Consider the following 27,517-nt stretch of genomic DNA (forward strand, 5'->3'; position numbering starts at 1 on the left):
ATGCGGGCTACTGGGGCAAATGTCTCATCATAGTCTACTCCTTCCATTTGAAAATATCCTTGAGCTACAAGACGAGCCTTGTTGTGGATCACATTACCCTCCTCATCAGTCTTATTGCGAAATATCCATTTTGTGCCGATGATGTGCTCACCCTCCGATCTAGGTACTAGAGTGCAGACATCATTTCTTTGAAACTGAAGCAGTTCATCATGCATAGCTTCAACCCAGCTTTCATCCTAAAGAGCTTCCTTAACTTTAATGGGTTCAACCTATGACAAGTAACAAGAATAAGACACAAAGTTAGCAACGCATTTATCAACTGTACGCTTCCTTAGTGTAAGTTCATTCATGTTTCCCACAATAACTTCAGGAGGATGATTCAATTTGATCCTGGAGGAATGTCCTTTCTCTTCATGGGTTTCAGAATCAGGTGAAGTAGATATGTTTGTTGAATTTTCTACAACATTTGGAGTATTGGGAGTATTAGGGGACACGGGCTCTTGTTCAACGATTTCTTGAACTTCCCTGGGCTCGAGAGGAAGAATCTCTTTGGGGATTTCCTCACTAAATTTCTCAGAACCAGAATCCAAAGATTCATCAATAACAACATTTAATGTTTCCATTACCTTCATGGTTTTTTTGTTGTATACCTGATAAGCGTTGCTTGTAAAGGAGTATCCCAGAAATATTCCTTCATCGCTTCAGGAGTCAAATTTCCCCACATTCTCTCTATCCTTGAGAATGAAACAAGTACTTCCAAAAATTCTGAAATACTTCACATTTGGTTTTCTTCCTTTCCATAACTCATATGGAGTCTTCTTGGTGCTGGGTCTAAAATACACCCTATTTACCATATGACATGCAGTGTTAATGGCTTCTCCCCACAAGTTTCTAGCCACGTCCTTGTTGTGCAACATAGCTCTAGCCATCTCTTGAATAACCATGTTCTTCCTTTCTACTACACCATTCTATTGAGGAGTAATAAGAGCAGAGAATTCTTGAGATATACCTGATCTCATGCAAAAGGACTCCATATATGAGTTCTCAAATTCCTTACCATGATCACTTCGAATTCGATCAATTTTTAGGCTCTTCTCATTTTGCAATCTTGTGCATAAGGCTTCAATGTGCTCAAGACCATCAGACTTAGATCATAGAAGGATGACCCAAGTGTATTTAGTGAAGTCATCTACCACAACCATGATATATCTCTTTCCACCAAAAGACTCGATTTTAGTTAGACCCATAAGATCTAGATGTAGTAGCTCCAATGGTCTAGATGTGTCTAAGTGCCCAGATGTTTAGCTTTCATCTATTTCTCAAGTTGACATGGTCCGCATACCACATTGCTCACTCTACTGAGCTTTGGTATCCCCAAAATTGACTCGTGCTTAAATACAATTGAAAGATGTTTGTAACTAGTATGTCCCATCCTTTAGTGCCATAGATTTTCATTAGGTAAACAAATGCTATTGCACACAATATCAGCATTAGAAACCAAGCCATAACAATTGTCTAGAGTGCGAACGCCATTTATGAGTTTCTTTCTAGACTCATCCATGACAAGGCATTTCCCCTTTGAGAATAGTACCATGAAATCTTGATCGCATATCTGACTTATGCTCAACAGGTTCACTTTCATACCTTTTACATATAGAACATTTGCAATGTCTGGCAGTCCAGGTAGAGAGATGATTCCCTTTCCTTTAATATGTGATTTGCTCCTATCACCAAAAGTGACATTACCACCTTTCTTAGGCTCAAAAACCTTGAAGAGAGATCAGTCTCCAATCATGTGTCTTGAGCAACCACTGTCAAGGTACCACAAACACGTGTTCATAACCTTAAATGTGGACTTCATCATAAAGCACACTTCATGCTTAGATAACTGATCAGTGGGAATGGTGTTTTCTCTCATCTGCCTTTTATGAACTAAACCTTTAACTTTCACTCTTCTTAGATGAACTCCTTTGCACATTTTCATTATGAGACAGTCTAGTTTCTTCTTTGTCAAGCTGAGATATTTTCCAATAGTCATCATAATAGAATTCAAATAACTTTTAGACTTGCATTTTTTGATACACTGAAACAAGTAGAGATTAGAAAAACAAGATGTATTTGAAAGCAAAGATTTCTTCAAGCCAGTAGCAGCCATGACAACAGGGGTCAATGGATCACACAGCAAAGATTAAAACTTAATCAGAGTGTGCCTAATCTGATACCACTTGATAGGCCAAGAATGTATTGACCCCTTATGATACATTAACCAATTAATTTAGCCAAGTGAATTAATTAAGTTAATTAACATGCAAGGCGCGTGGTAGCACAAACAAATCACCAATAAATTAAAGTGTAGCGGAAATTAAATTGACACAGTGATTTGTTTACAAATGAGGAAAACTAACACCGCAAAAACCCCACCAGGTGATTTTAAGGTCACCATTCCCAAGAATTTACTATTATCAAAACAAGCGGTTACAAGTAAAGGAATCCCAGTACCTTATACCAACCTACAGTTGAATCCTTATCACAATACCCAATTGGACGTGTTCTGTAATAACAATCTCTCCTTTTCAATGCACAGCTCCCAGTACGTGACTAACCAATAGATGCGCAGATTTAGTAGACTTGATCACCAATTTGAGAAAGATGTTGGCTGCAAAGTTCTTCAGCTCATCACACAATGAAGATCACTAAACTCCTTGGTCACAATATCCTAAGGTGTACAAATACAGCAATTTCTTCAAGAGAAAGATGAACTAGGACAAATTCTGTCTCTGGTCACAATTTGCGTGAACACAACTTTACTTCACACTTACGCAACCTTTTACAGCCCTTAAAATAATCTTTATATATGTTTAGGGTTGTGAGAAAAGGAAGTCTAAACACATACTCACGTTTTGGAGTGAAATCAGTTCTGAAAAACTGAATTTCATAAACCTCGACAGATAGGGTATCTATCGAGCTAGCTATCGAGTTTCGGGCTTCACAGCTTTTTAAACCTCAATAAATGCTAGCTGTCGAGTTTTAAAATCCAATACTTCTTCACTTGTTTCTTGAACAGACTTGCATGGTTTTAACACTTGAACTTGAAACCTTGTTCCTTGAAGCATTAAACACATCCTGGATCTACTCAATTACAAGTAAAGTGTATATTGTCAAGTGATATGGTTCTGTCTCTTCTCTCAAGGAACACATTCCACAATGATTTCTTATACTGCAATCATTTCCATTAACAGTTAAACATTAAGCTTAACCGAGTCTCAAGCAAAATAGAAAACCTTAAAAGTTGTTAGAAAAAGGAAAAAGAGCTCCACTAATACCAAAATAGTCATTAGTGTAAGTATCTAATTGATCAAGCCAACAATTCGTTGTTTGTGTTTTGAAGATTACTAAATTTTTTTTCCAAAACTTACATGGAATGAAACTGAGTCCCTAGCAGCTAAGGCAACAATGTTAACACAAGATACAACTCCAGGGCAAACCCTCTCTACTGCAGCTTTGATATCTGCTATAACGTCGAATCCTTCAAGGGTTAAGTTTGGAATTGCATCATTTTCATCAGTATTATTTTCTGTGGAGACAATCAGTATCGAGGCATCACAACCCTAACATATAATTCACCAGATATATATATACTTCAGAAACATAGAAGACATAAAAGTGATATGAAAGATATTGCTACACATTTTGAATTTCAAAGCTCAAATACATTTATGTCGGAGGACCCATAATATATCTTTTGCAAATTCAAGAAAAAAAAAAAGTGGAAATTTATTCCATATGTCCTGTTGAATTGTAAGAAATTTTTTTAGTTTTTTAGTTTATTTTATTTTATTTACAATGTAAGATAGTAAGACGAGTACATACTTGAATATATGTCAGCTTTTATCATACAGAAATATTAGAGCATGAATTATACATAAAAGAAAAACATGAATTACCTAATGAAACAATCATGAAAATGCAGCCTCAGTAATGGGGCTGCCACAGTTAAATCCTGGGCAACATGTTTCAATGTAACCTCTCTCACAATGTCAAGGGCCTGAGGACAAGTGTCCACGTAATAGTCTACACTCAACTTTCCTCCATGGCTAACTCCTAGAAGTCCAAACAGGACTGCTATTGAGGCCAGGAACTCTCTCTCTCTCTCTCTCATACATTGCATCCTTATATATATATATATAGAGAGAGAGAAAGCTAGGTATCTTATTTCCCTATGAACAGTTCAGCAAGCATTGTTTGAAGTAATCGTTGATTTTTTGTATTAGTTAGTACCATAAAAAAGAGGAGGAATAATCAATGATTGTCCACGATCAATTACAATAGAGGTCAATGGATCACACAACAAATATTATAACCTAATTAGAGTGTGCTTGCTCTAATACCATTTGTTGGGTTATAGATTGACTCTAGTTAATTAATTTAATTACCCGAGTTGATTATTCATGTCAAATTATATGCAAATCGTGGAGGCACCAACAAATTACCATATAAAATAAGTGTCGTGAAAATTAAATAACACAGTAATTTGTTGATGAATCAAATTACATGCAAAAAATTACATTATAATTTTATGCTACTTATCCTTCTAATTGCATTCTAATTCTAAGAAGTGTCTTAATATTTTAAATATACTCTAATTTATGCCAAGTGTCCTTCTAATTACAATTAAATTTTGTGTCAAGTATATTTACATGTAAATTCATACATTTAAACATTAAAATATATATATATATATATATATATTTATTTATATATATATAAAAAAAGAAGATTCAATTAAAATTTATTGTACTTCAATCTAATACTATAAATGAGCAACCATTAAAGAACAAGAAAACTAATTTCTCAAATCACACTTACAAACGATAAGCCTTTATTTTCTTACAAATCCTATGGTTTCACTTTGTGCTCAAATAGACCACAAATTCTTCACAATTCAATAAAACTAAAAATAGAAATCTCCATATAAATAAAACACACATTCTCTCCTTATTAAATGAAACAACTCTTAAGAATTCAATTCACCACCCTACAATTTTTTCTTATCTATCCCTCAGTTCCTGTAAGCACTTGAATTTCTCCCATCTTCTTCATAGAGTAAGCAAACTTCTCTAAGAAATACTTGAAGGAAAGCAATTTTTTGACTTCTTCTAAAGATCCTTGGTCAGTTAGAAGTGCAGCATCTGATTGAAAAGGACCTTCATTTTCTAGCAAGATCTTGTAGTAATGAGTATCAAAAGATAGAGAGCTTGTAGGATCCATTGGTACTTTAGTTGTGTTGTCTGAGAGATTCTTGCATTTGGTTTTCAAGTAATCGGCATATGATGAATTTAGAGTAGGATCCTGACCATAACCTTTTCCCGTAAAATTATATAATCTATTGTCGAAAGAAGGGCAATGTAAATCTCCAATGAAACTTGTAATAATGGTATGGTCTATAGCCGAGCAACAAGGCTAAATGAAACTTGAAACCTCTATTTAATAGCTGGAATTTAAGTCAGCCTTAGCCTGACTCACAATATGATCATCTCCATTTCAAATCCATTTTACACTTAAAATTTTATTATTTAAATCTAATAATCTATAAACTATCATGTCATTTAAAAATTTAAATAATTTGACCGTTTATTTACTTGTAAATTATAATAGTTAATTTGAATTATAAATGAATTTATTTCAAATTAAAATGATATTTTTCTATCAGACTCAACTTCAAACATCATGGCACTTAATTAGGCTACTATGTCAGAAAAACAAACAAACAAAACTATATATATGCAAATCTCACAATACTTATACAAAAATAGATGTTCCAATTTTCTATTACTTCTTTTTTGTGTTACATGCATATTTGATCTTCACGTTGACTTTTGTTTCAAAATTGTTTTTATATATTATTATTGTTGTTTGATAAATGAAAAATAATGGCATAACAAACAGAATTCATGAAACCAAGGTCAATTTGATGACGTGGTATGAATTATATATGTTTGTTAGATATTATTCCATATATAAGAAGCTAATAGAAAAGTATAGATTAAAGTAAAATATTTTAAAGTATGAGGATGGTTTGAAACAAAGGTCAAAGGTTGATAACAAAATGTGCCCATTAACTCCTCCACATCCCACAACCCCCAAACCCCAACCACAACAACACCCCCCCCCCCCCCCCCCCCCCCACACAACCCGCGGGTCCCTTTTTCTTTCTATGTTCTTTACCTGATAAAAACTACAAGATCAAGAACGTCGAGGCCTTTGCTAGCGAAATTTTGTTTGAGTTGTACAAAATTGAAAGTTGGTGGAGGGAGGTTGTCAATGGCTTCTGAAGCAAGTGATATGGTTCCGTCTCTTCTTCCAAGCGGCACTTCCCACAATAATCTCTTATATTGCAGCCATATCCATAGCAATTAAACTTAACAATTTTGTTGTACCATATATATTAGAAAAACTAAAAAGAATAGTGTTAAATAAAAAAATAAACAAAACTTGCACTCCATTTAAATATTGATCAAGTAGAGATTTCATTGTTTGTGTGTATAAGATTATATTAAAATATTTTTCAAAAATTATTTGGAATGAAACTGAGTCTCTAGCAGCTAAGGCCACGATATCAGCACATGCATGAGACAAATCTAGGACATTGCTTCTCTACTTCAGCTTTGATATCGTCTATAATGTTGAATCCTCCCAAGGTTAGATCTGGAGGTGAATCCTTTTCAGCTGCATTATTTGGTGCAGAGTCGAGCAATACTGAGGCATCACAACCCTAACATATAACATTCACCAAACTTGCTTTAGAAATATTGTCAAATTAAGTAAGTATCATGGTTTAAATAAATGTGATAGGAAGGATTCTACAAATTTTGACTTTCTAATGTAAAATTTACATCTGATTATCTTTTGTAAAATTAAGAAAAAATGAGGTAATTTATTTTATATGTCCTGTTTAATTTGTTGCAAGCATATATTATTTTTTGAACTATGTAATATTCACATGTGCATCATATGTGATGATTTCTTGATTTTTTTAATGAGAAAAGAGGATTGAGGTAATAAAAGAGTAATAAATCCGGTGACATAAAACTTTAACAATCATTTTTCACTTAAGCTGAGGTGGTAAATTATGATAGGTATACAATAAAAATGTTACTAATATGAGTTCATATATAAGTGATATTGCACAGTAACAACCACACGCCTTAACAAATTGTGAAATTTGGTTGTTAAAAAAGTACCCTAACATTGCAAAATAACAAAACATTGGAAAGTTAAAAGTTAATAAAATGTCTATACTGTTTAAAAGAATGTAGTATATAGTGTTTTGGATTCATGCATGTACCATCATAATATGCAGGTCCTATAAGTGAGTGGACTCATATATTATGAGTGTTATCTCATGAGTTAATATAAAACTAAAAGCATGAATTATAAAAGAAAAAGGCATGAATTACCCTAACAAAACAATCATGAAAATGTAGCCTCAGTAATGGGGTAGCCAAAGTCAAATCTTGAGCAACATATTTCCAAGTGACCTTCCTGACAATGTCTTCGACATTTGCACAACTATCCTTGTAATAATCTTGCGTCAATGAGTTCTCCATGGCAAGCTTCTTGAATTGCAAACACTGTTATAATAATCAAGAAGGAACTCAAGCTAATGATTTTCATCTCTCTCTCTCTGAGTGAATTTCTTTTTCCTTTCTTTCAACTGCACTGCAATGCTATCACTCATTGCATCCTTATATAGGGAGCTAGCGACCTTCTTCTTTGGCAAACAATTCATTTTTTAATCAATGATAGAAAACAGCTAAGCCTACAACAGTAATAAATTTTAACACTAAATGCAAGAGAGTTTCAGATTGACTTGGTTTGTAACTTGATTTCTCTCTAGACTATTTGGTTAGTACTTTTAATTAGCTCAATGATGAATTAAGTATGAAATTACGTGAAGGTGATTACTGGTTAGGATTTGACTGTAATATTTAGAACGTGCATGCATGGCATGTTTGGTCTCTTATTGGGATGCCCTTTTCAGTGCATGAAAAGATTTTGGAACACGTAGTGATGCCTTTTCTGTCATCGTTTCATCTGGGTCAACACCAAATATGCAACATGCCAATGTGAAACAAAAGTGCAAAATTTGAAGATGCTTTCTTGGGAAGATTTTGGTCACAACTTTAATTCTCTTTTATTATATATATATATATATATATATATATATATATATATATATAAAATATGAACTAAAAGTGAATCCATTCTCTTGTTGTCGTATAGTACTGTTTGAACTAATCATTCCAATGTACCAAATGCTAGTACATCTTATTTAGCTAGCTCTATAAAAGAAATCACGGAGATTTGGGCTCTATACAGAAGTCAAAATTCAAACAATTTTTTTTTTTTAAGAAATACACACAAAAGAGAAGGAAAAAAAAAAAGTTAAAAAATAAAATATACCATAAACTCACTCAAAAGTAATGAGGCAAGTTATACTACACACATGCAATACACATTGTTAAGCAAAGTTAGACAATTATCTCTTCATTTTTGAGAAACAAACATGTGTTAGATTCTAAGACTTTAGGTTTAAATGTATTAGAATTTCATTATATAATATTGGCAAACCATGATCAAAACATTTAATCTTATTTTAGACTTGCTCAAAGTGTATTTATGTGTAAAGTTGGAATCGAGTGTACTGCAGGATTTATTGTGTAAATTTGCAAGGCTTGATCGATCGAAAATTAGACTCAATCGATCGAAACTCGTGCAGATTGTTTTTCTGCAGAATTTTCAACTCAACTCATGCCCGTATAACGTGTAGGGTTTTATGTTTTGCCTTGAGTATAAAAGGAAAAACCCTAATCACGTTTTATTATTGTTGTTTATGCTGTGTATGAATCTCTTGTGAGATCTAGATGTGTTTGCCTTCATACATACTTAGAATTATCAAGAATCAAGATTCATGTCCAGAGTTTGATGACCGTTTCAATTGCTGCACAAAGAACTTAAAGAAAAACACAAGTGGGAGTACTTGTGGTTGCTGTGAATCCAAGAAAGAAGTAGTCCGTAGACTCGGAGCTATCACGTGGTCATGGTAGTAAGTTTCCTACTCGAAGTAGCAATAGGATATTAGTAGTCTAAGTCGTTATTGTGTAAACTTCAATTCTTTCATAGTGGATCTATTTTACCTTGAGGATGGCTAGGTTAAATTCTCTCCAGGTTTTTTACCGACTTGGTTTTCCCGAGTTATCATATCTTTGTGTTCTTTATTTTCTACACTATTTCAATGATATAATTTATCTATGTTAACCTAGATTTGCATAATTTACCTAAGTTAATCACTTGACTAAATAACTAGGTTAATCTGTTTGTGTTTAAGGGGTCTAAAAATGTATAACATTCAAAAGAAATGGTAAATTCAAACAATATACATGGTTAGTAATTGTTTGAAGAGAAATTTATATTAAAGTTTGTATTAATTTTATTTTAAAATATTTGTAAACTATGTGATAATTAATATATATATTTATTTATTTAAAGCCAAAACTGAGAAAAAATCTAATTAGAATCCAAATTAGATTCCAATTTAAATCTAATTTTGTATCAAGTGTCCAATTGAACTTTCTTAATTTTGCTAAACCACAATAATGCCATTGCTTTAATTTCAATATAATACTTATTACTCAACTATTCTTGAGATGAGAACCGTACAAATATGTTTTTCTCATTCATTATTCGAATCTATCTATTTGTGTGCTATTCATTGTTCATATATGTGTCACACAGGAAAATAACCCAGTGTAATACATAGTTCTTTAAAGAATAACAAAAATGTCGTTATATGCTTCCAATTGATGTCAATTGGCCTCGAACTGCATAGATCTTTGTTTGATAGTTGTGTTTTACATCCAAGGTTAGATCTACACTTTTTTACTTCTATGTTTCATACTTCATACCCAAAGTACTGTTACAATTAAACATATCCGCGTGTAAGCACGGGTTACAAGCTAATAAATATAGTCGATGAATTTCAACTTCCTAATAAAAGAAATGTTACTATAAATTTTATCATATAATATTTGAATGAAATTTTTTTTTTTTTTTTTTTTTTTGGTCATCATAATATATAGAAAATTTTGTAGTATTTCAGTAAATTATTTCTCACGTAGTGACGGTGGCCCGTGGGCACACTCAAGCGTGTGTGTATCACACGCCTTTATAAATTTTTTATTCTTGCTTTTGATAACGTGCTCACTGCTCATGCCATACGTGACCAAAGGAGCATAGACTTCTTTTTTTTGTTTGTTTGTTTTGGAAATCGTAGTTCGTAGACTTCTTCAGTTCTAAAGGTTTTTAAATCTTCTTCATTCCTTAATCCTAATCCGGCAATTCCTCGATGAAAGAGAATATGGTTAATAACTCAATATATCATTCAGCAAAAAAAAAAAAAACTCAATATATTATTATGTATTATTTTCTTAGTTCTTTGATTCTTTCTCCATTTCTAACAAATGATTCAAATCCAACCAGTCTTGGCCGGTCAACATGTCTATCAACACCGACATTGACTTAATCAATACATTAAATAGCGCATCACATCATAATTTTATGCTTATTTTGTGGAGTTTATTTAATTTTTAATATAGCTATACTTTTATATATCCCATTAAGTGAATAAGCAAACCCAAACCACCATCACATGTTTGTAATCAATGGACATTTTTGCTCAATTAATAAAGGATCTTGGAAACAAACCAAGAGGCAACCCTGATGATCTTTTAAAAAATATAGGCTCAATTTGTAACATCCAAGGTTATATGTATCGTATTACATTGAATTTTATAAATGTGTATTATGCAAGCGTGTATTGTATCTCACATCATGCATATACTAGATTGATTTAGACTATATAAACAATTATAATGAACATTTAATTATAACTTGATTAATCCTTTTAAGATATATAGATCAAAGACTAATTTGATTCATGTCACTGCATGAGCACTATTCGTTTTACCAGTGCTCTAAGTTCTAACTCATGAGATTCTCTTTTTGGATTTGATGTGTCATTTACCCTCAAGATCAAGATCCTCTCCATTTGCAATAAAATAGAGAGGATTAACTTATGATTCAAATTCAGTTTCTTTAACATAATTTAAAATTTTATTCCCACCAAGTAAGAAATGATAATTGAATTTAAATATTGTGACATTATATTTATTATAGATATAGCTTGTGTCCAGTGCTTTTTTTACATTAGACACACTATGTTGCGGACACGTATCCGAATCGTAGCGTGTCCAATACAAAAAGACACTAGACACAAGCTTCACTCATTTATCATCTAAGATTTGTTAACTATACCTAATCCTTATAATGAAATGGAATTTCCTTATTTCAAAACAAGTGGAAAAGATCATTTTCTTTATCTTCATAGAACTATATCAAGTTTTATCCTAAAGCTTCTTGCTATGTCACCACTACTTAATTATCTCTTGTGAAAAATTTATTGAACACGGATTGAACGTGGTGATCATTTGCATAAGTTTGGTTTATTAAATTATTATTGATTCGATTTCATTTTAGTCGGAGTGGTCAAAAAATACCATATTGGTAAGCAAACCCGAAGAAGGAACTCCCTCGTTCCACCTCGAAAAAAATTATGGGTCATTTCATTTCGGCCAGTACTAGCTCGTATTTGGATTTCAGCTAGAATGCAAGTTGCCTTTGTTTTGAATTTTTTTTGTCCAAACACTTATAGATCACAAATTATTTATCATAATTAAGAGAATGGAAAATATGTAGGGAATTTAATCAAAATCCCAACCTGTGAGAAACAAAACAAATAGAGAAAAACACACGCCAAAGAAAACAATCACACGCACAAGACAATATTTATGTGGTTCGGCAATTTGCCTACGTCCACGGAGTTGCAGGGATTTCACTATTATCAGGGAAAATACAATAGTGCACAAGAACACTCTCAGCAAGAAACCCAAATCCCAATTACACCCTAGCACTCTCTCACAGAAAAAATAAGAATAGAAACTGGCTGCCTCTCTTTTCTCTATTTTCTCTCATGCGGCTGCTAACTAGGTTAATTGGAATTTTTTCTCTATATATTCTCACAGCTGCACTTAAAATATAATATAAATATATATATATATATATATATATATATATATATATATATATATTAAGGTCAAAGCCGGCTGTTTAGGAATTGCTATTCCTAGTTACATTCGGTCAATAGTGACCGACTTAAAGTGGACGTGGGCTTGTGGCAATTCAAGCCACACATGGCCCACTTCAACAAATCTCCACCTTGGCTTGAATTGATCAAGCTACACAAGCAAACTCCTCCATCAGCTCCACCTTAGCCCTTAAGGGCTCACAAGCTGCAAACATTAGCCACAATACCTCCATAACACAATCCCTCATCCCTGCAACTCATCCTCCTATCCTCAAGCTAGAAGACCAATTGAAACTGCGCACAGCTTCAACTTCTCAATAGTGACACCCTTAGTCAACATGTCTGCCGGGTTCTTAGATCCACAAATCTTCTCAAGTATTATCAGTTTATCTTCAACAAGGTAACGGATAAAGTGATATTTTGTTTGTATATGCTTCGACTTTGAATGAAAAGCTGAATTTTTTGTAAGAAAGATTGCACTCTGACTGTCACTGTGTAGAATGCCCATCTTCTGCTTCTTACCCAATTCATCTAAGAAACCATGTAGCCAAATCATCTCCTTTCCAGCTTCAGTTGTTGCAACATACTTAGCTTCTGTAGTAGACAAAGTAACAATCTTCTGTAGATTTGAAGCCCATGATATAGCTATACCATCCAGAGTGAAAACAAACCCTGTAGTACTCTTTCTACTATCAATATCACCAGCAAAATCAACATCTACATAACCCTGCAGTTTCAAACTTGCTCCTGTGAAGCAAAGACATGTATTTGATGAACCCTTCAGATATCTCAGAATCCACTTGACTGCCTCCCAATGCTGCTTTCCAGGCCTACTCATGAATCTGCTCACAACTCCCACTGCATGTGTAATGTCTGGTCTTATACACACCATAGCATACATCAAGCTGCCAATAGTTGAGGCATAGGGCACCTTGCTCATGTGGTCCCTTTCTTCTTCTGTCTTCGGTGATTGTTCTTTGCTTAATTTGAAATGACTACCCAAGGGTGTGCTTACTGGTTTAGCTTCATTCATGTTGAACCTGCTAAGAACTTTCTTCACATACTCTGACTGTGAAAGCTTCAATGTACCATTAGCCTTGTCTCTAATGATTCTCATACCAAGGATTTGCTTTGCAGCTCTCAAATCCTTCATTGCAAACTGTTTGGACAATTGCTTCTTCAGATTATTAATTTCCTCAATGCTAGACCTTGCAATAAGCATATCATCCACATACAACAGTAATATAATGTAAGAATTGTCAAAAGACTTAGCACAGCAACAGTGATCAGCTTCACATCTCTTGAACCCAATTCTATGCATAAAACTGTCAAATTTCTTGTACCATTGTCTAGGAGCTTGTTTTAGGCCATACAAGCTCTTTCTCAGTTTGCAGACTAAATTCTCTTGTCCTTGAGCAATGAACCCTTCTGGCTGAATCATGTAAAGGTCTTCCTTCAAGTCACCATGAAGGAATGTTGTCTTCACATCTAACTGCTCAAAATGTAAGTTTTTTGCAGCCACCATTCCCAGTACTAGTCTGATTGTTGACATCTTCACAACTGGAGAAAATATCTCTGTGTAGTCAATGCCTTCCTTCTGCTGAAACCCTTTAACAACTAATCTGGCCTTGTAACGTTTGCTACCATCATGCTCATTCTTTATTCTGTATACCCACTTGTTGTGCAAAGCCTTCTTTCCTACTGGCAATTCAATTAGTTCCTATGTCTGATTCCCCAACAAGGAATCCATCTCATCCTTCATGGCTAACTCCCACTTGCTTGAATTCTCATCTTGCAAAACTTCATCATAACACTCTGGCTCACCACCATCAGTCAACAGGAGATAATTTAAAGTGGGTGAATAACGCTGTGGAGGTCTAATGTTCCTGGAAGATCTGCGGACTTCAGTTACAGGTGTACTCAGATCTACTTGTGAATTTACATTCTCCTTATCTTCTTCACCCCTTTTCTGGACAGTACCTTCAATCAATTCATCTAAGTTGACAAACTCAGATTTCTTTTGATCTATCTCTGTAACATCTGACACTACAGTTGACCTGTCCTTATACATAACCTGTTCATTAAATATCACATTTCTACTTCTGATGATTTTCCTGTTTTGTTTATCCCAAAACCTACAGCCAAATTTCTCATCACCATAGCCAATGAAAAAACATATTTTAGACTTTGCATCAAGTTTACTACGAGCATCAGAATCAATATGAACATAAGAAACACAACCAAAAACTTTTAAGTGTGAAAACTTTACCTCTTTACCGCTCCAAACCTCCTCAGGAAGTCTGAACTCCATGGGAATCGAAGGTCCTCGGTTTATCAGGTAAACTGCAGTGCTAACAGCATCAGCCCAAAAAGTTTTTGGTAGTCCAGCATGCAACCTCATGCTCCTAGCACGCTCATTGAGAGTTCTGTTCATGCGCTCAACCACACCATTCTGCTGTGGTGTCCCAGGAATGGTCTTCTCTATCCTAATTCCCTGTGCAGCACAATACTCACTGAACCCTCCATCTATGTACTCTCCTCCATTATCTGACCTCAAATATTTTACTTTCAAACCTGTTTCTGTCTCAACCATGGCCTTCCACTTCTTAAAGGTTTCAAATATATCTGATTTATTTTTCAGAAAATAAACCCATACCTTTCTGCTTGAGTCATCAATGAAAGTGATGTAGTACCTTGAACATCCAAAGGATGCAACCGGAGAAGGCCCCCACAAATCAATGTGTACTAACTCCAATTTTTCAACCTTCGGTGTCCTGCCAGTTTTCAAGAAGCTCACATTTTTCTACTTTCCTAAGATGCAACTTTCACACATGTCAAAATCAATGGACTTCAATTCTGGTAGTTTTCCTTTTGACAGCAGCATCTTCATCCCTTTCTCACTCATGTGACCAAGTCTGCAGTGTCATAGGCTTGTATCAGTACTTGCAATTGTGTCTCTTGGACTTGAGGTCATGTACAGAGTACCAGTTTTCTTTCCACGAGCCAATACCCTAGCTCCCTTTGTAACCTCCTCAGTACCACCAACAAATAGTATTGCATGTCCTTCATCATCAAGTTGTCCAACAGAAATCAGATTCCTCCTTAGGTTAGGAATATGTCGAACCTTCTCCAGTAACCAAACAGACCCATTGGGCAACAATATCCGAACATCTTCAATACCCACAACATCCAAGGCTGAACCATCAGCCAAATATACCTTACCAAAATCACCTGCAACATAATTCTGTATGATTTCTCGGTGTGGAGTGGTATGAAACGAAGCTCCTGAATTCAAAACCCAATCATCAAATGGACTGTCTACTGCAAGAAGTAATGCATCATGTACCTCTTCTGTTACAGCATTAGCAGAATCATCTTCATTCTTCTTCTTAGGACTTTTGCATTGATTCCTAAAGTGACCTGTTTTCCCACAATTCCAACATTGTACTTGTTGGCCTGATCTAAATTTATTTCTATTCCGATTAGAATTTCTGGATTTTGATCTGCCCCGATTTGAATTTCTGTTATTACCTCTACCTCTTGTCTCAAGGTTTAGGGCAGAACCAGATCCTGAGGTTTCGCCTGCATCTCTTCAGCGAATCTCCTCAGCCAGAATTAAATCTCGTATATCATTGTACTTGAGCTTTTCTTTTCCTTTAGAATTGCTTACTGCCATCCTCATTGGCTCCCAACTGTTTGGCAAAGAAGCCAAGACGATCAGAGCACGAATCTCATCATCAAAATCAATTTCTACAGACGACAATTGATTTGTGATAGTGTTAAATTCATTCAGATGTTGTGCTACTGATGCATTCTTTGCCATCTTCAGATTGAACAGTTTCTTCATCAAATACACTTTATTGTTTGCTGACGGCTTTTCATACATACCAGACAAAGCCTTCATCAGATCTGCTGTGGTCTTCTCCTTTACAACATTGTGTGCAACAGACCTAGACAGAGTTAACCTGATAACTCCTAGTACCTGTCTGTCAAGAAGAGCCCATTCCTCAGCCTTCATAGCCTCAGGTTTTGTCCCCAAAAGAAGCAGATGCAATTTCCTCCCATAGAGATAATCTTCAATCTGCATCCTCCAATACGCAAAGTCTGTGCCATCAAACTTTTCTATTCCAGATGCCTTTCCTGCTTCCTCTGCCATTGCTCCCACTCAAACCTAACCCTAGGCTCTGATACCAGTTGTAGGGAATTTAATCAAAATCCTAACCTGTGAGAAACAAAACAAATAGAGAAAAACACACGCCAAAGAAAACAATCACACGCACAAGACAATATTTACGTGGTTCGGCAATTTGCCTACGTCCATGGAGTTGCAGGGATTTCACTATTATCAGGAAAAATACAATAGTGCACAAGAACACTCTCAAGAAACCCAAATCCCAATTACACCTTATCACTCTCTCACAGAAAAAATAAGAATAGAAACTGGCTGCCTCTCTTTTCTCTATTTTCTCTCATGCGGCTGCTAACTAGGTTAATTAGAATTTTTTCTCTATATATTCTCACAGCTGCACTTAAAATATAATATATATATATATATATATATATTAAGGTCAAAGCCGGCTGTTTAGGAATTGCTATTCCTAGTTACATTCGGTCAATAGTGACCGACTTAAAGTAGACGTGGGCTTGTGGCAATTCAAGCCACACATGGCCCACTTCAACAAAATATACATATCCATATAAATAAATTATACATTCCATCACTCATAAACCAAACTCACCACACTGCAGTTTTTTCTTATCTGTCCCTCATTTCCTGTAAGCACTTGAATTTCTCCCATCTTCTTTATGGAGTGAGCAAACTTCTCTAAGAAATATTCGAAGACAATCAATTTTTTAACTTCTTTAAAAGACTTTTTATCTGTTAGAAGTGCAGCATCGGATTGGAAAAGGCCTTTATGTTTTAACAAGATTTTGTAGTAATGGGTATCAAAAGATAGAGAGCTTTTAGGGTCCATTGGCAACGAAGTTGTGTTGTCTGAGAGGTTTTTGCATTTGGTTTTCAAGTAAGTTGCATAGATTGGATTAAGCGAAGGATCCTGACCATAGCCTTTTCCCGTAAAATTGTATAGTCTATTGCTGAAAGAAAAGCAATGTGAATCGCCAATAATGGTGTGCGCACCTGACCATATAGAGAGTTTCTTTTTAGTTTTTCGGCAAAATTAGGATTGGGGAAAAAAGAAAGAAAGAGAAAGAACATTAGATTATAGGAATATCAATAACAAGAACAATAATGCTTAATTTGTCCTGATAATTGCCTTCCATAGCTCATTTTGACGAATAGTTTTTTGTCTCATTATCTTATGCTAATTAGTTCATGATATGCACATCTTCTATTAGATTATTACATCAAAGCTACGTTATAATGGGGCATTAATTATTTAGTGTTAGTTTCTATATACATCTTCACTTGCAACAACATGGGAATCGTATTACTCCTATAGCCAAATAAGACCCACACGTATATTATGAGAGAATATATATATATATATATATATATATATATATATATGTTGGATCCATGATATTAATAATTATTGTTCAAATAAGGCTAAATGAAACTCGAACCAATATTTTAATGTTTTAGCTTTGAAATTCTCATGAATGCCAACCTCATAAAACTAACACAAATATAGATGTTCCAATTTCTTATCAATACCTTTTTGTATATACATTGACATTGTTTACCTGATAAAACCACAAGATCGAAAACGTCGAGGCCTTTGCTAGCGAATCTTTGTTTGAGTTTATCAAAATTGAAAGTTGGTGGAACGAGGTTCACAAGGGCATCCGAAGCATGTGATATGGTTCCGTCTCTTCTTCCAAGGAACACTTTCCACAATGATTTCTTATACTGCAATCATTTCCATAAACAATTAAACATTAAGCATAACTGAGTCTTGAGCAAAAAAAAAAAAAAAACGTTAAAAGTTGTTAGATAAAGGAAAAAAAGCTCCACTAATACCAAAATAGTCATTAGTAGTGTAAGTATCTAATTGATCAAGCCAACAATTCGTTGTTTTTGTTTTGAAGATTACTAAATTTTTTTCCAAAACTTACTTGGAATGAAACTGAGTCTCTAGCAGCTAGGGCAACAATGTCAGCACAAGATACAACTCTAGGGCAAACCTCCTCTACTGCAACTTTGATATCTGCTATAACGTCGAATCCTCCAAGGGTTAGGTTTGGAATTGCATCCTTTTCAGCTGTATTATTTGCTGTGGAGTCGATCAGTATCGAGGCATCACAACCCTAACATATAATTCAACGGATATATATACTTCAGAAACATAGAAGACAAAAATATGATATGAAAGATATTGCTACACATTTTGAATTTCAAAGGTCAAATACATTTATGTCAGAGGACCCATAATATATATTTTGCAAATTCAAGGAAAAAAAAAAGGTGGAAATTTATTCCATATGTCCTGTTGAATTGCAAGAAAGTTTTTAGTTTTTTTTTTTACAATGTAAGATAGTAAGACGAGTACGTACTTGAATATATGTCAGCTTTTATCATACAGATATATTTGAGCATGAATTATGTATAAAAGAAAAACATGAATTACCCTAATGAAGCAATCATGAAAATGCAGCCTCAGTAATGGGGCTGCCACAGTCAAATCCTGTTCAACATGTTTCCAAGTGACCTCTCTCACAATGTCAAGGGCCTGAGGACAAGTATCCTTATAATAGTCTAGACTCAACTTTCCTCCATTGCTAACTCCTAGAAGTCCAAACAGGACTGCTATTGAGACCAGGAAGGAACTCAATTTCACATTCATCTTTCTCTCTCTCTCTCTCTCTCTCTCTCTGCTGCTATATTGCTTTGCCACTCATACATTGCATCCTTATATAGAGAGAGAGAAAATAGGAATCTTATTTCCCTATGAATAGTTCAGCAAGCACTGTTTGAAGTAACCGTTGATTTTTTTTTGTATTAGTACTAAAATATGTCTTTCTAGACGTGCAAGTTAAGATTGTCTGGGAATAATAAATATAATTATGAATATAAACTGGTTTAGGTCTACCTGTTTTAGTCTCATCAATGATTTATAGTTAGTATAGCTTATTTTCAGTCTCTTATCAGAATGTCACGATCGGCTTTATGCCATTGGATTACATGTGGCACATTCAGTGTTCAATTGGGTTTTCTTCTTGTTTTTGACTCATTCATTCTAACAATTGTTAGAATGAATGAGTCAAAAACAAGAAGAAAACAAATGCAATATATGGAAAAACGAAACATCTAGTGGTGACTCTATCTGTGTTGAGTACTCCACCTTTTAATACTTTTGTGCACTTACCTTAAGGCTTAAACTCAGGGATAAAACACAATGAAAATTAAACTCAAGTTGAAGTTAGAGTATATAACACACCCTCTTTTCCTTTTCTGATGACTGAGGCACATGCCATTTGCATCGATCATTACACCAGCAATTCTTGAAGTAGTCAAGTTCATTGGCCCTTAGAATAGTTAAAGGTTTATATATTTTGTTAAACAGTTATGTGAATAATTTTTCTTATCTATTATGTCTGACTTTTGTATTACTCGTCAACCACATTTCACCAGGTATATATGAAAGACGTGCACGCATTCCTTCTCAACAAGGCAAATATATATATATATATATATATATATATATATATATATATATAAAATGAGTTTAACTTCCCTTCAATACTTTAAGAACATGACAAATGTCCGAAAATAGCAATATATTACTCGCATGTCCCATATAAATACATAAATTGTGGCAAAATATGGAATGGAAATTTATCATTTTATTTACATTTGATATTTTTATTTAAATTCTTTGACTACTTAATAGTTAATACTCGATCAAACCTCTTTTTTGAGGTAGTCTTCGCTTCTAAGTACTAGTCCTTACCTACTCAACAAAAATAAAAGTACTGGTCCTTATTTTGACTAGTCCCACACCCATACAAAATAAATTTATTTCCTCTTTTTAATTTTTTCATATTTTTTTAGTAAATAGGCAATCAGCAAATTGCATATATATAAATGCACTTTAAATTTTTATTGAAATTAAAGATAAATTATGAGTTAATTTCGATCAATCATAAATACTGACTCATGATTTCTCGTATCATAAGTTATCTATAACTGTTGAAATATTTCTTTTAAGTATCACATGCTCCTTAAAGAGGAAGAAGCACCCAAAAAAAAAAAATTAAAGAGAAATTATGGGTTAACTTCAATCAATCATAAGTACGAACTCGTGATTTCTCGTATAAAAAATTATTTATAATTGCAGGTATAAAAAGTTATCTATAACTGTAGAAATCTTTCTTTTTAAGTATCACATGCTCCTTAAAGAAGAAGCCCCAAAAAAAACCCTCAAAATTCGTATAAAACATGTTCCTTTCTTGGCCTAGATTGATTATATTTTCCTAAAATTAATCACCATCCAACAAGCTCTCCCAACTGTTGAGAAAACCCAAAAATTTCAGGCATCAACACATCATTTCAAATTATGCATTTTTACAATAAATGTTTAATTCCTTTGCTTCCAATAAAATGAAATAAAAAATAAAAATTTCATATATTATTGCTTGGTAAAATATTGTGTTTTAGCTAAGAGTCATGTAGGTATCATTTCTCTAATGAAGATATCCAAAGTTTAAATCTTTTAAAATCAAGGTGAATCAATAAAGGATGATCAACTCAATGGTGGTTGGGTGGCCCAAATGACCTCACCTATCAAGGTTATTTTTTACGACTAGATTTAAAGGGCTCTAACCCGTGAACTCCACCAGGACCATAACTGACTCTTTTCCTGGTCCTATGTTCTATATTCTTTGATTCTATATTTCTATCTAGCCTAGTAGTATTTTACTATTTGCTTTTAACAGTTAACTCCGCAGTATTTGTTTTTTACGGCTAGTTCTATGTTCTATATTCTATGATTCTATATTTCTATCTAGCCTAGTAGTATTTTACTATTTGTTTTTTTACAGTTAACTCTGCAGTATTTGTTTTTTACGGTGCTTGTGAGACTGATTGGCCTTGAAGAGGTAGAAGCTCGAGTGAATAGGAATGACCTGAAGAATGAGATGGTATTGGGATATCTATAGCTTAGTCCAACAGTAGTGCAACTTATTATTAGTTTTCTCCAATTCAATAACTTTTATCGAGAATCTTGTATCTTAACTAATTGACACTTGTTCAACAAAGATATTCAGGATTCAAATCCCCCAATCCCAATTATCGATATATAAAAAAAAATTATTTCAATAATTTGCCTTGTAAAAAATTGTAATATTTAATTATTTTATAGACAAAATAGAAAGACACTAAGAGTAGTGTAGTGATTTGATCATATTATATATATATATATATATATATGTGTGTGTGTGTGTGTGTGTGTGTGTGTTTACAAATTGAAAATTGCATGATATAGTGGTTAATATAGATAGGCATGTGTGTGTGAAACTAACATATATATTACATGCTATGAAGCACGGGTGCGTTTCAGGACTCGGGTGCGGGTGCGGGACTCGGCAATTTTTGAAAAAGGTGGGTGCGGGTGCGGCAAGACTCGGCGATTAAAAAATTATTAAAAATATTTTTACAATATATGTTTAATATATTGCTAAGCATACTTTTACTTTTTCGCATTATATAAACAAATACCAAATTTAAGAGCAATAGTAGATAACAACTAAAACATGATGTTCATAAATTAAATATAATCCACAAGATTGAAACTAAAACATTCCATGATGTTTGGAAATTAGAATACAACTCATAAGTTTGAAACTAAAACAAAATAAAAGATAATCAACAAGACAATCAAACACAAATATCATCATCCTCAAGATCAATAGCTTCACTTCGAACTTCACTTTCACTAGTAGTAGCACTAGTGTTAACATTCCCAATAACTATAGCCTCCAACTCTGGCTCATCAAGTGTAAGAGCTGCATTCTCAAGAATTCCAGCTCCTCCATGCATGTCGCTCTCATTCCAAGAATGTCCTGCAATATCCCACATCTTTGTTGCGGTATGTATGTACTCTTCATTGCGCCTTGACAAGAGTCGAAGATTAGAATGCACATATACCAAATCCTCAGCGCGTGCAAGAGCCATTTTGTTTCTTCTTAAGGAATGAATGAATTTGTACATGCTCCAATTTCTCTCAGCACATGAGGATGAGCAAGGTTGTCCAAGAAGTTTAAGGGCAAGGGTTTAAAGAGTTGAAAATGTGGAGCCATGGTATTGCCACCAAACCAAAGGTAGTAAGGTCCACCTATCCGTCAAGGCACTTGGTGAAGGAAACCTCCCTCCTGAAAATTTAGCAAACTCATACTTCACCACCGTTAAGTCATTCTCATCTTCAAAGTATCGCTCCAAACACTTGCTTCTTTCCATAGAAATTTCATGATCCTGATGTGGAGGGATGCGTTTTGGATTCTCCGAAATCCATTCAATGGAGTAATACCTAGTTAAAGATTAAAAAACAAATATAGATCAAACGTGTGTTTTACTAAAAGGGTGAACTAAGGAAAATAGATAATAAATGTACTTACTTAGGATTTAAGGAATGAGCCAAGCAATGTAGTGGTGTAGAATTTTTAGTCCACCGATCAATGAGTATATCATACACCACACCCCAAAATGAGCTATATTGATCATCTTCCAAGCCTTCATGCCGATATATCACTGCTTTCACCTTCTCTATCATGGAATCCCACATCTTATACACAAGATGAAGAAAAGGCTTATTTGTGTCGGCTATTCGTAGCATATCATAAATGGGTGCTGTGAATTCAAGGATATAATCAATATTATCCCACCAAAGATCACTTAGAATCATATCTTTCACCTTTTGAGCTTTTCCAACGTCATCCTCCCTATAAGAAGCCCATTGATCACTAATAGCCATGGCTTGAAGGCATCTTTTTATCAACTTCAACCTTTTCAACATTACAACCACCGAAGCAAATCTAGTATCAGCAGCTTGGAGTAATTTTAATGGACAAAATTCATTAAACATTGCCAACCTCATAGAATGGTTCATGATAAAAACACGTATGAAGGATGCATCATCAGCAACACGTGTAATCCAACTACATTCCTCATATGTAACTTCATTATTTTCAGTGTTTTTTGCTGCACAAATATTCTTCAAAACTAGATTGAGAGTGTGGACAACACAAGGTGTCCAAAATATTTTAGGATACTCACCCTCAATAAGAGCTCCAGCAGCCTTCATCACATTTGCATTATCAGTGATGACTTGGACAACTTTTTCATGTCCAATCTCTTTTATAGCATCCTTCAACACCCCAGCAATGTAATGCTTATCTTTGAACTCACCTGACCCATCAATTGCCTTTATAAACACTGGACCCCCATCTGATACAGTCATAATATTAATAAGAGGCCTCCTTTGTAGATCTGACCATCCATCAAAAACTATACTTACACCATTTTCAAGCCAAGAGTCCTTAATTGGTTTCAAGAGTCTTTCAACATGAGCTCTTTCCTTTTGCAAAAGTGTTGTTCTCAAAGCATTGTATCCAGGAGGAAGATAACCCGGAATGCTATGAGTAGCAGCAAATGCATAGGAACTACGATAATGTGGGTTCCTTGCAAAGTTAAACGGAAGCCCACTGGTGTAAAACATCCTAGCAATTCTACTATCTAAATCATGTCTAGCATTATTCTGAAATGCTTTCTCCAAAGTAGTATTCATAGTCACCTTCCTCCTCTTAGCATCAACCAGATTTGTACTATGACTACTATCACTCCCTTCTTGTCTCCGAAATGGGGAAATAGGTATCCCACGGCCTGGGGGAGGTGGGGGTAAGGGAATTTGACTTCTCTGTTCTTGCTCTAACTTATTAGCCTCAACTTGATCATGCATTCGCTGCATTTCCAACCTATGGCTCTTTGACACATTACGGCATGCTCTAATATCTTTGCCAGAAATTTGTAATAAATGAGCCTTAACCCTAGAATAGGATCCCATAAAAACTATATCACAATAGTTGCACTTAAAATATGTGTTTCCACCAAATTTAACAGATGCACCAGCTGGTTTTTCTACTTTAGTCACATACTGCCAAAGAGGAGATTCAGCATTTGACACTTCTTGTGAACTTTCTGTGCTATTAACTTCGTCCATTGTAAATTCAATAGATTCAATTTAACCTACAAATAATAACTATTAACTAAATAAATTAATGATAAATCAAACCAAGTTCACAGCAACAAAACACAGCAGCTAGGTTCACAGCAAAAAAACACAAAACCACAGAACCAAAAAAACCCTTTAACTCCCACAAATAACCTACAAATAATAACTATTAACACAATAAATTAATGATAAATCAAACCACGTTCACAGTAAAAAAAAACACAGCAACCAGGTTCACAGCAAACAAACACAGAACCCTTTAACTCCCACAAACCACAAATCACAAATCACAGGTTAACAAAACCCTTTAACTCCCACAAGAAATAATTGAAAAAACAAGAAAAAAACACAGCAAGCAGTCAAGGACATAAATTTTCAGATTCAGAGAGAAATCGTAAAGAACAAAGAATAAAAATTCAAGAAAAGAGCAGAGAGAGCAAACCTAAAGGCTGAAGCAGTGCAGTGTGCACACAGCACTCACAGTGAGCTCAAAACACAGAGAAGAGAGATGAGGGACGGAGCACAGTGACAGCACACAGAGAAGGGAGATGAGGAACGGAGTGAGAGAGGGCCTTTGGGAGTTTTGGATGAAGTGTGAGGGTCTGAAGGGGGTTTGGGTATTTAGGTTAAGTCATACGGTGCGTTTTGCACCTTTTTTTTTTTTTTTTTTTTTTTGAATTTCAGCCTGACTCGGCCGTTTCGGCCGATACAGCAGATACGGACCGAGTCAGCCCGATTTTGGCCGAGTCGGCGCCGATTTCGGCCGCGTCAGCGCCGATTTGAGCCGCGTCGGCCCGATTCAGGAACGGCCACGTGGCACGACGCGGCACGAACGCGCGGTCTGCGGCGTCCCTCCCGCGTCGCTGCGTCCCGCCGCGTCGGACGCGGGTGCGCTGGCTTGAGAGCCGCATCCGTGCATCCCAGATTACATGTCACTAAAAGGTGTTAGGAAATTTAAATGGTTAAGATAATTTTAGTGAATTCACAAATATTTAATTTTTTATGGCTTTTGCATCAATTGTTTTCAAAGAAACTAAACATGAGGAAGGATGTCATATTCTAAATTTTTTTTTAATTATTCCAACTAAAAATTATTTCTTGTATAGAGTTGATAAAAAGAGTTTTACTAACATATGCCCTTAGGACATACATTCCTAAATCATTTTAGAAAACCTTTTATGGAAAAATAAAAAAGTGACTGACTTTTTTTTATAACTTTTTCAATTTTTCATAAAATGTTTCCTAAAATTGATGATTAGAACATACATTAAGCGGACCCTTATAGAAATAATCATATAAATTCATTTAATATAAATAATTAATGCACAACTATAGATAATTAATATATGCACTTATTCTATTGATAAAAATGCAAATTTTGTTGATTTAAAAGCCTAAATAAAGAGTATTTCAAAGAATGCACCACATGGCACAACCTTATGTTCTCTAACATGAAATCCTTGCTTTTATATATGATATTGATTGATTATGGATTAACTTCGATCAATCATAAGTACTGAATTATAATTCTTGTATCTAGAGTTCTTTGTAATTGATGAAGTCTTTCCTTCAAGTATTACGTGCTTTTAAAGAAGAAGCCCAAAAATACCCTCAAAACTCATATGAAAAATGCTCTTTTTGTCTCCTAGATTAATTATATTTTCGTAAAATTAATTAGCGGGGTGAAGTTGTTTTGTACTCCATCAACACCATCCAACAAGGGTCTCTCCAGCTATTGAACACTCGTAAAGATTTCAAGCATCAACGCATCATTTTAAAATTTGCAATTTTATGAAAAATGATTAATTATTCATTTACTTTCTCAAAAAAAAAAAAAAAGTTTCGTATATTATTGCTTGGTTAAATTGTATTATGTTGATGCCCATTTTTGCGAATCCATGTCCAAAAGCCCATGAGGAAGAAAGCCCAATAAAAATCAAGGTTCAAATACCCACCAAGAAGACCGAAGAGCAAGAAAGGTCCAAAGAAAAAAGTGCAAGGGAAAGCGATCTATAGCAAAACACAAATTTAAAGCAAATTACAAATCTACAACCGAATACATATCTACTGCAGAATATAGTTCTTCGATATAATAGCTTCGGCAAATAAAGACAAATTGGACCTAAGACCCTTTTGATCCAATCAACATTATTTGGCCCACAAAGACCCAAATCCTTTTGTATAAAAAGATAGGCGTGAAAACTACTATGAAAAAGCACGATGAAAAGAAACAAGGAACAACAGAAGTGTTAGCAGTAGGAATCACGTGAAGGAAAGAAAAGTCAGACCAAAGGAAAATGACAAACGTAGCAGGAAACATATGAAGAAATAAGACAAAAACACACAGCAGAACGAAGCAAAACTAATCTGCTATGATAGAAACAACGTGGGAACGAAAGAAAACAAAAATAGAAGATAGTGGAGCAAGCACAGAAAGGCCGGAGCACCATCAACCTGTACCCAGCCAATACAAGGGAGGTGGGCCCACGATAAGGGGATTCAAAGGGTGTGGTTTGATGGTGGGGGGAAAAAAGGGTCTATATTTGGTTTCCAGCCATGACTTTTTTTTGGGAATATACCTTGTTAGGATGGTATTTTACCCAAAAGAAGAAATAGATGGTTGGGACCATCTGATGCATGCCATAGAGCTAGGTAGTGAAATAGCCCAATCCTTATTAGTTAGTCACCTAGAGGTAGAGGTATACAGCAAGAACAAACAAAAGGGAATTTTGTCATGAAATGAGTAATGGTGCAACTGACGTATTCTGAGCAGAAGTAGTAGTCGAGCAACCAATGGGTTGGTGGGTAGTCCTAAAGGGATGCCCACAACAAGTCAAAAACAGTTGATGAAACCCTAGGGGTAAAAAGGAGAAATCTCATTGAATTAGCTCACTATAAAAAGAAGAGTTAACCATGACAGAAAGGGGGGAGACCTAATGGGGGGGAAGCACCTAAGGGAGGCACTTAGAAAGAGAGAGGGACCCAAGAAAAGAAAAGACCAAAGGAGGAACAACCCACGGCAAGAGAGTAGTAAGCAACTAAGAGTAAAAAGAATGGAGAGAAAGAAAGAAAGAAAGTAGTAAAAAAAAGAGAGAAAACACGGCAGGAATAGGGGCATGCATTAATA

General features: G+C 34.7%; 1 protein-coding gene and 1 pseudogene across 1 annotated transcript; both read right to left on the reverse strand.

The window, feature by feature from the left end:
* Positions 1-269: 269 nt before the first annotated feature.
* On the reverse strand, positions 270-19,008 carry LOC115949737 (annotated as a pseudogene).
* Positions 19,009-22,379: 3,371 nt separating this feature from the next.
* On the reverse strand, positions 22,380-24,378 carry LOC115949738. Its single transcript, XM_031067024.1, has 2 exons — positions 22,778-24,378; positions 22,380-22,689 (listed from the first exon to the last, which is right to left on the reverse strand). Exons 1-2 carry the CDS (start codon positions 24,376-24,378, stop codon positions 22,437-22,439), a joined length of 1,854 nt encoding a protein of 617 aa, XP_030922884.1. The 3' UTR covers positions 22,380-22,436.
* Between the last annotated feature and the right edge of the window lie 3,139 nt (positions 24,379-27,517).

Source organism: Quercus lobata, chromosome 6, assembly GCF_001633185.2.
Source record: "Quercus lobata isolate SW786 chromosome 6, ValleyOak3.0 Primary Assembly, whole genome shotgun sequence".
In the NCBI taxonomy this organism is placed as follows: domain Eukaryota; kingdom Viridiplantae; phylum Streptophyta; class Magnoliopsida; order Fagales; family Fagaceae; genus Quercus; species Quercus lobata.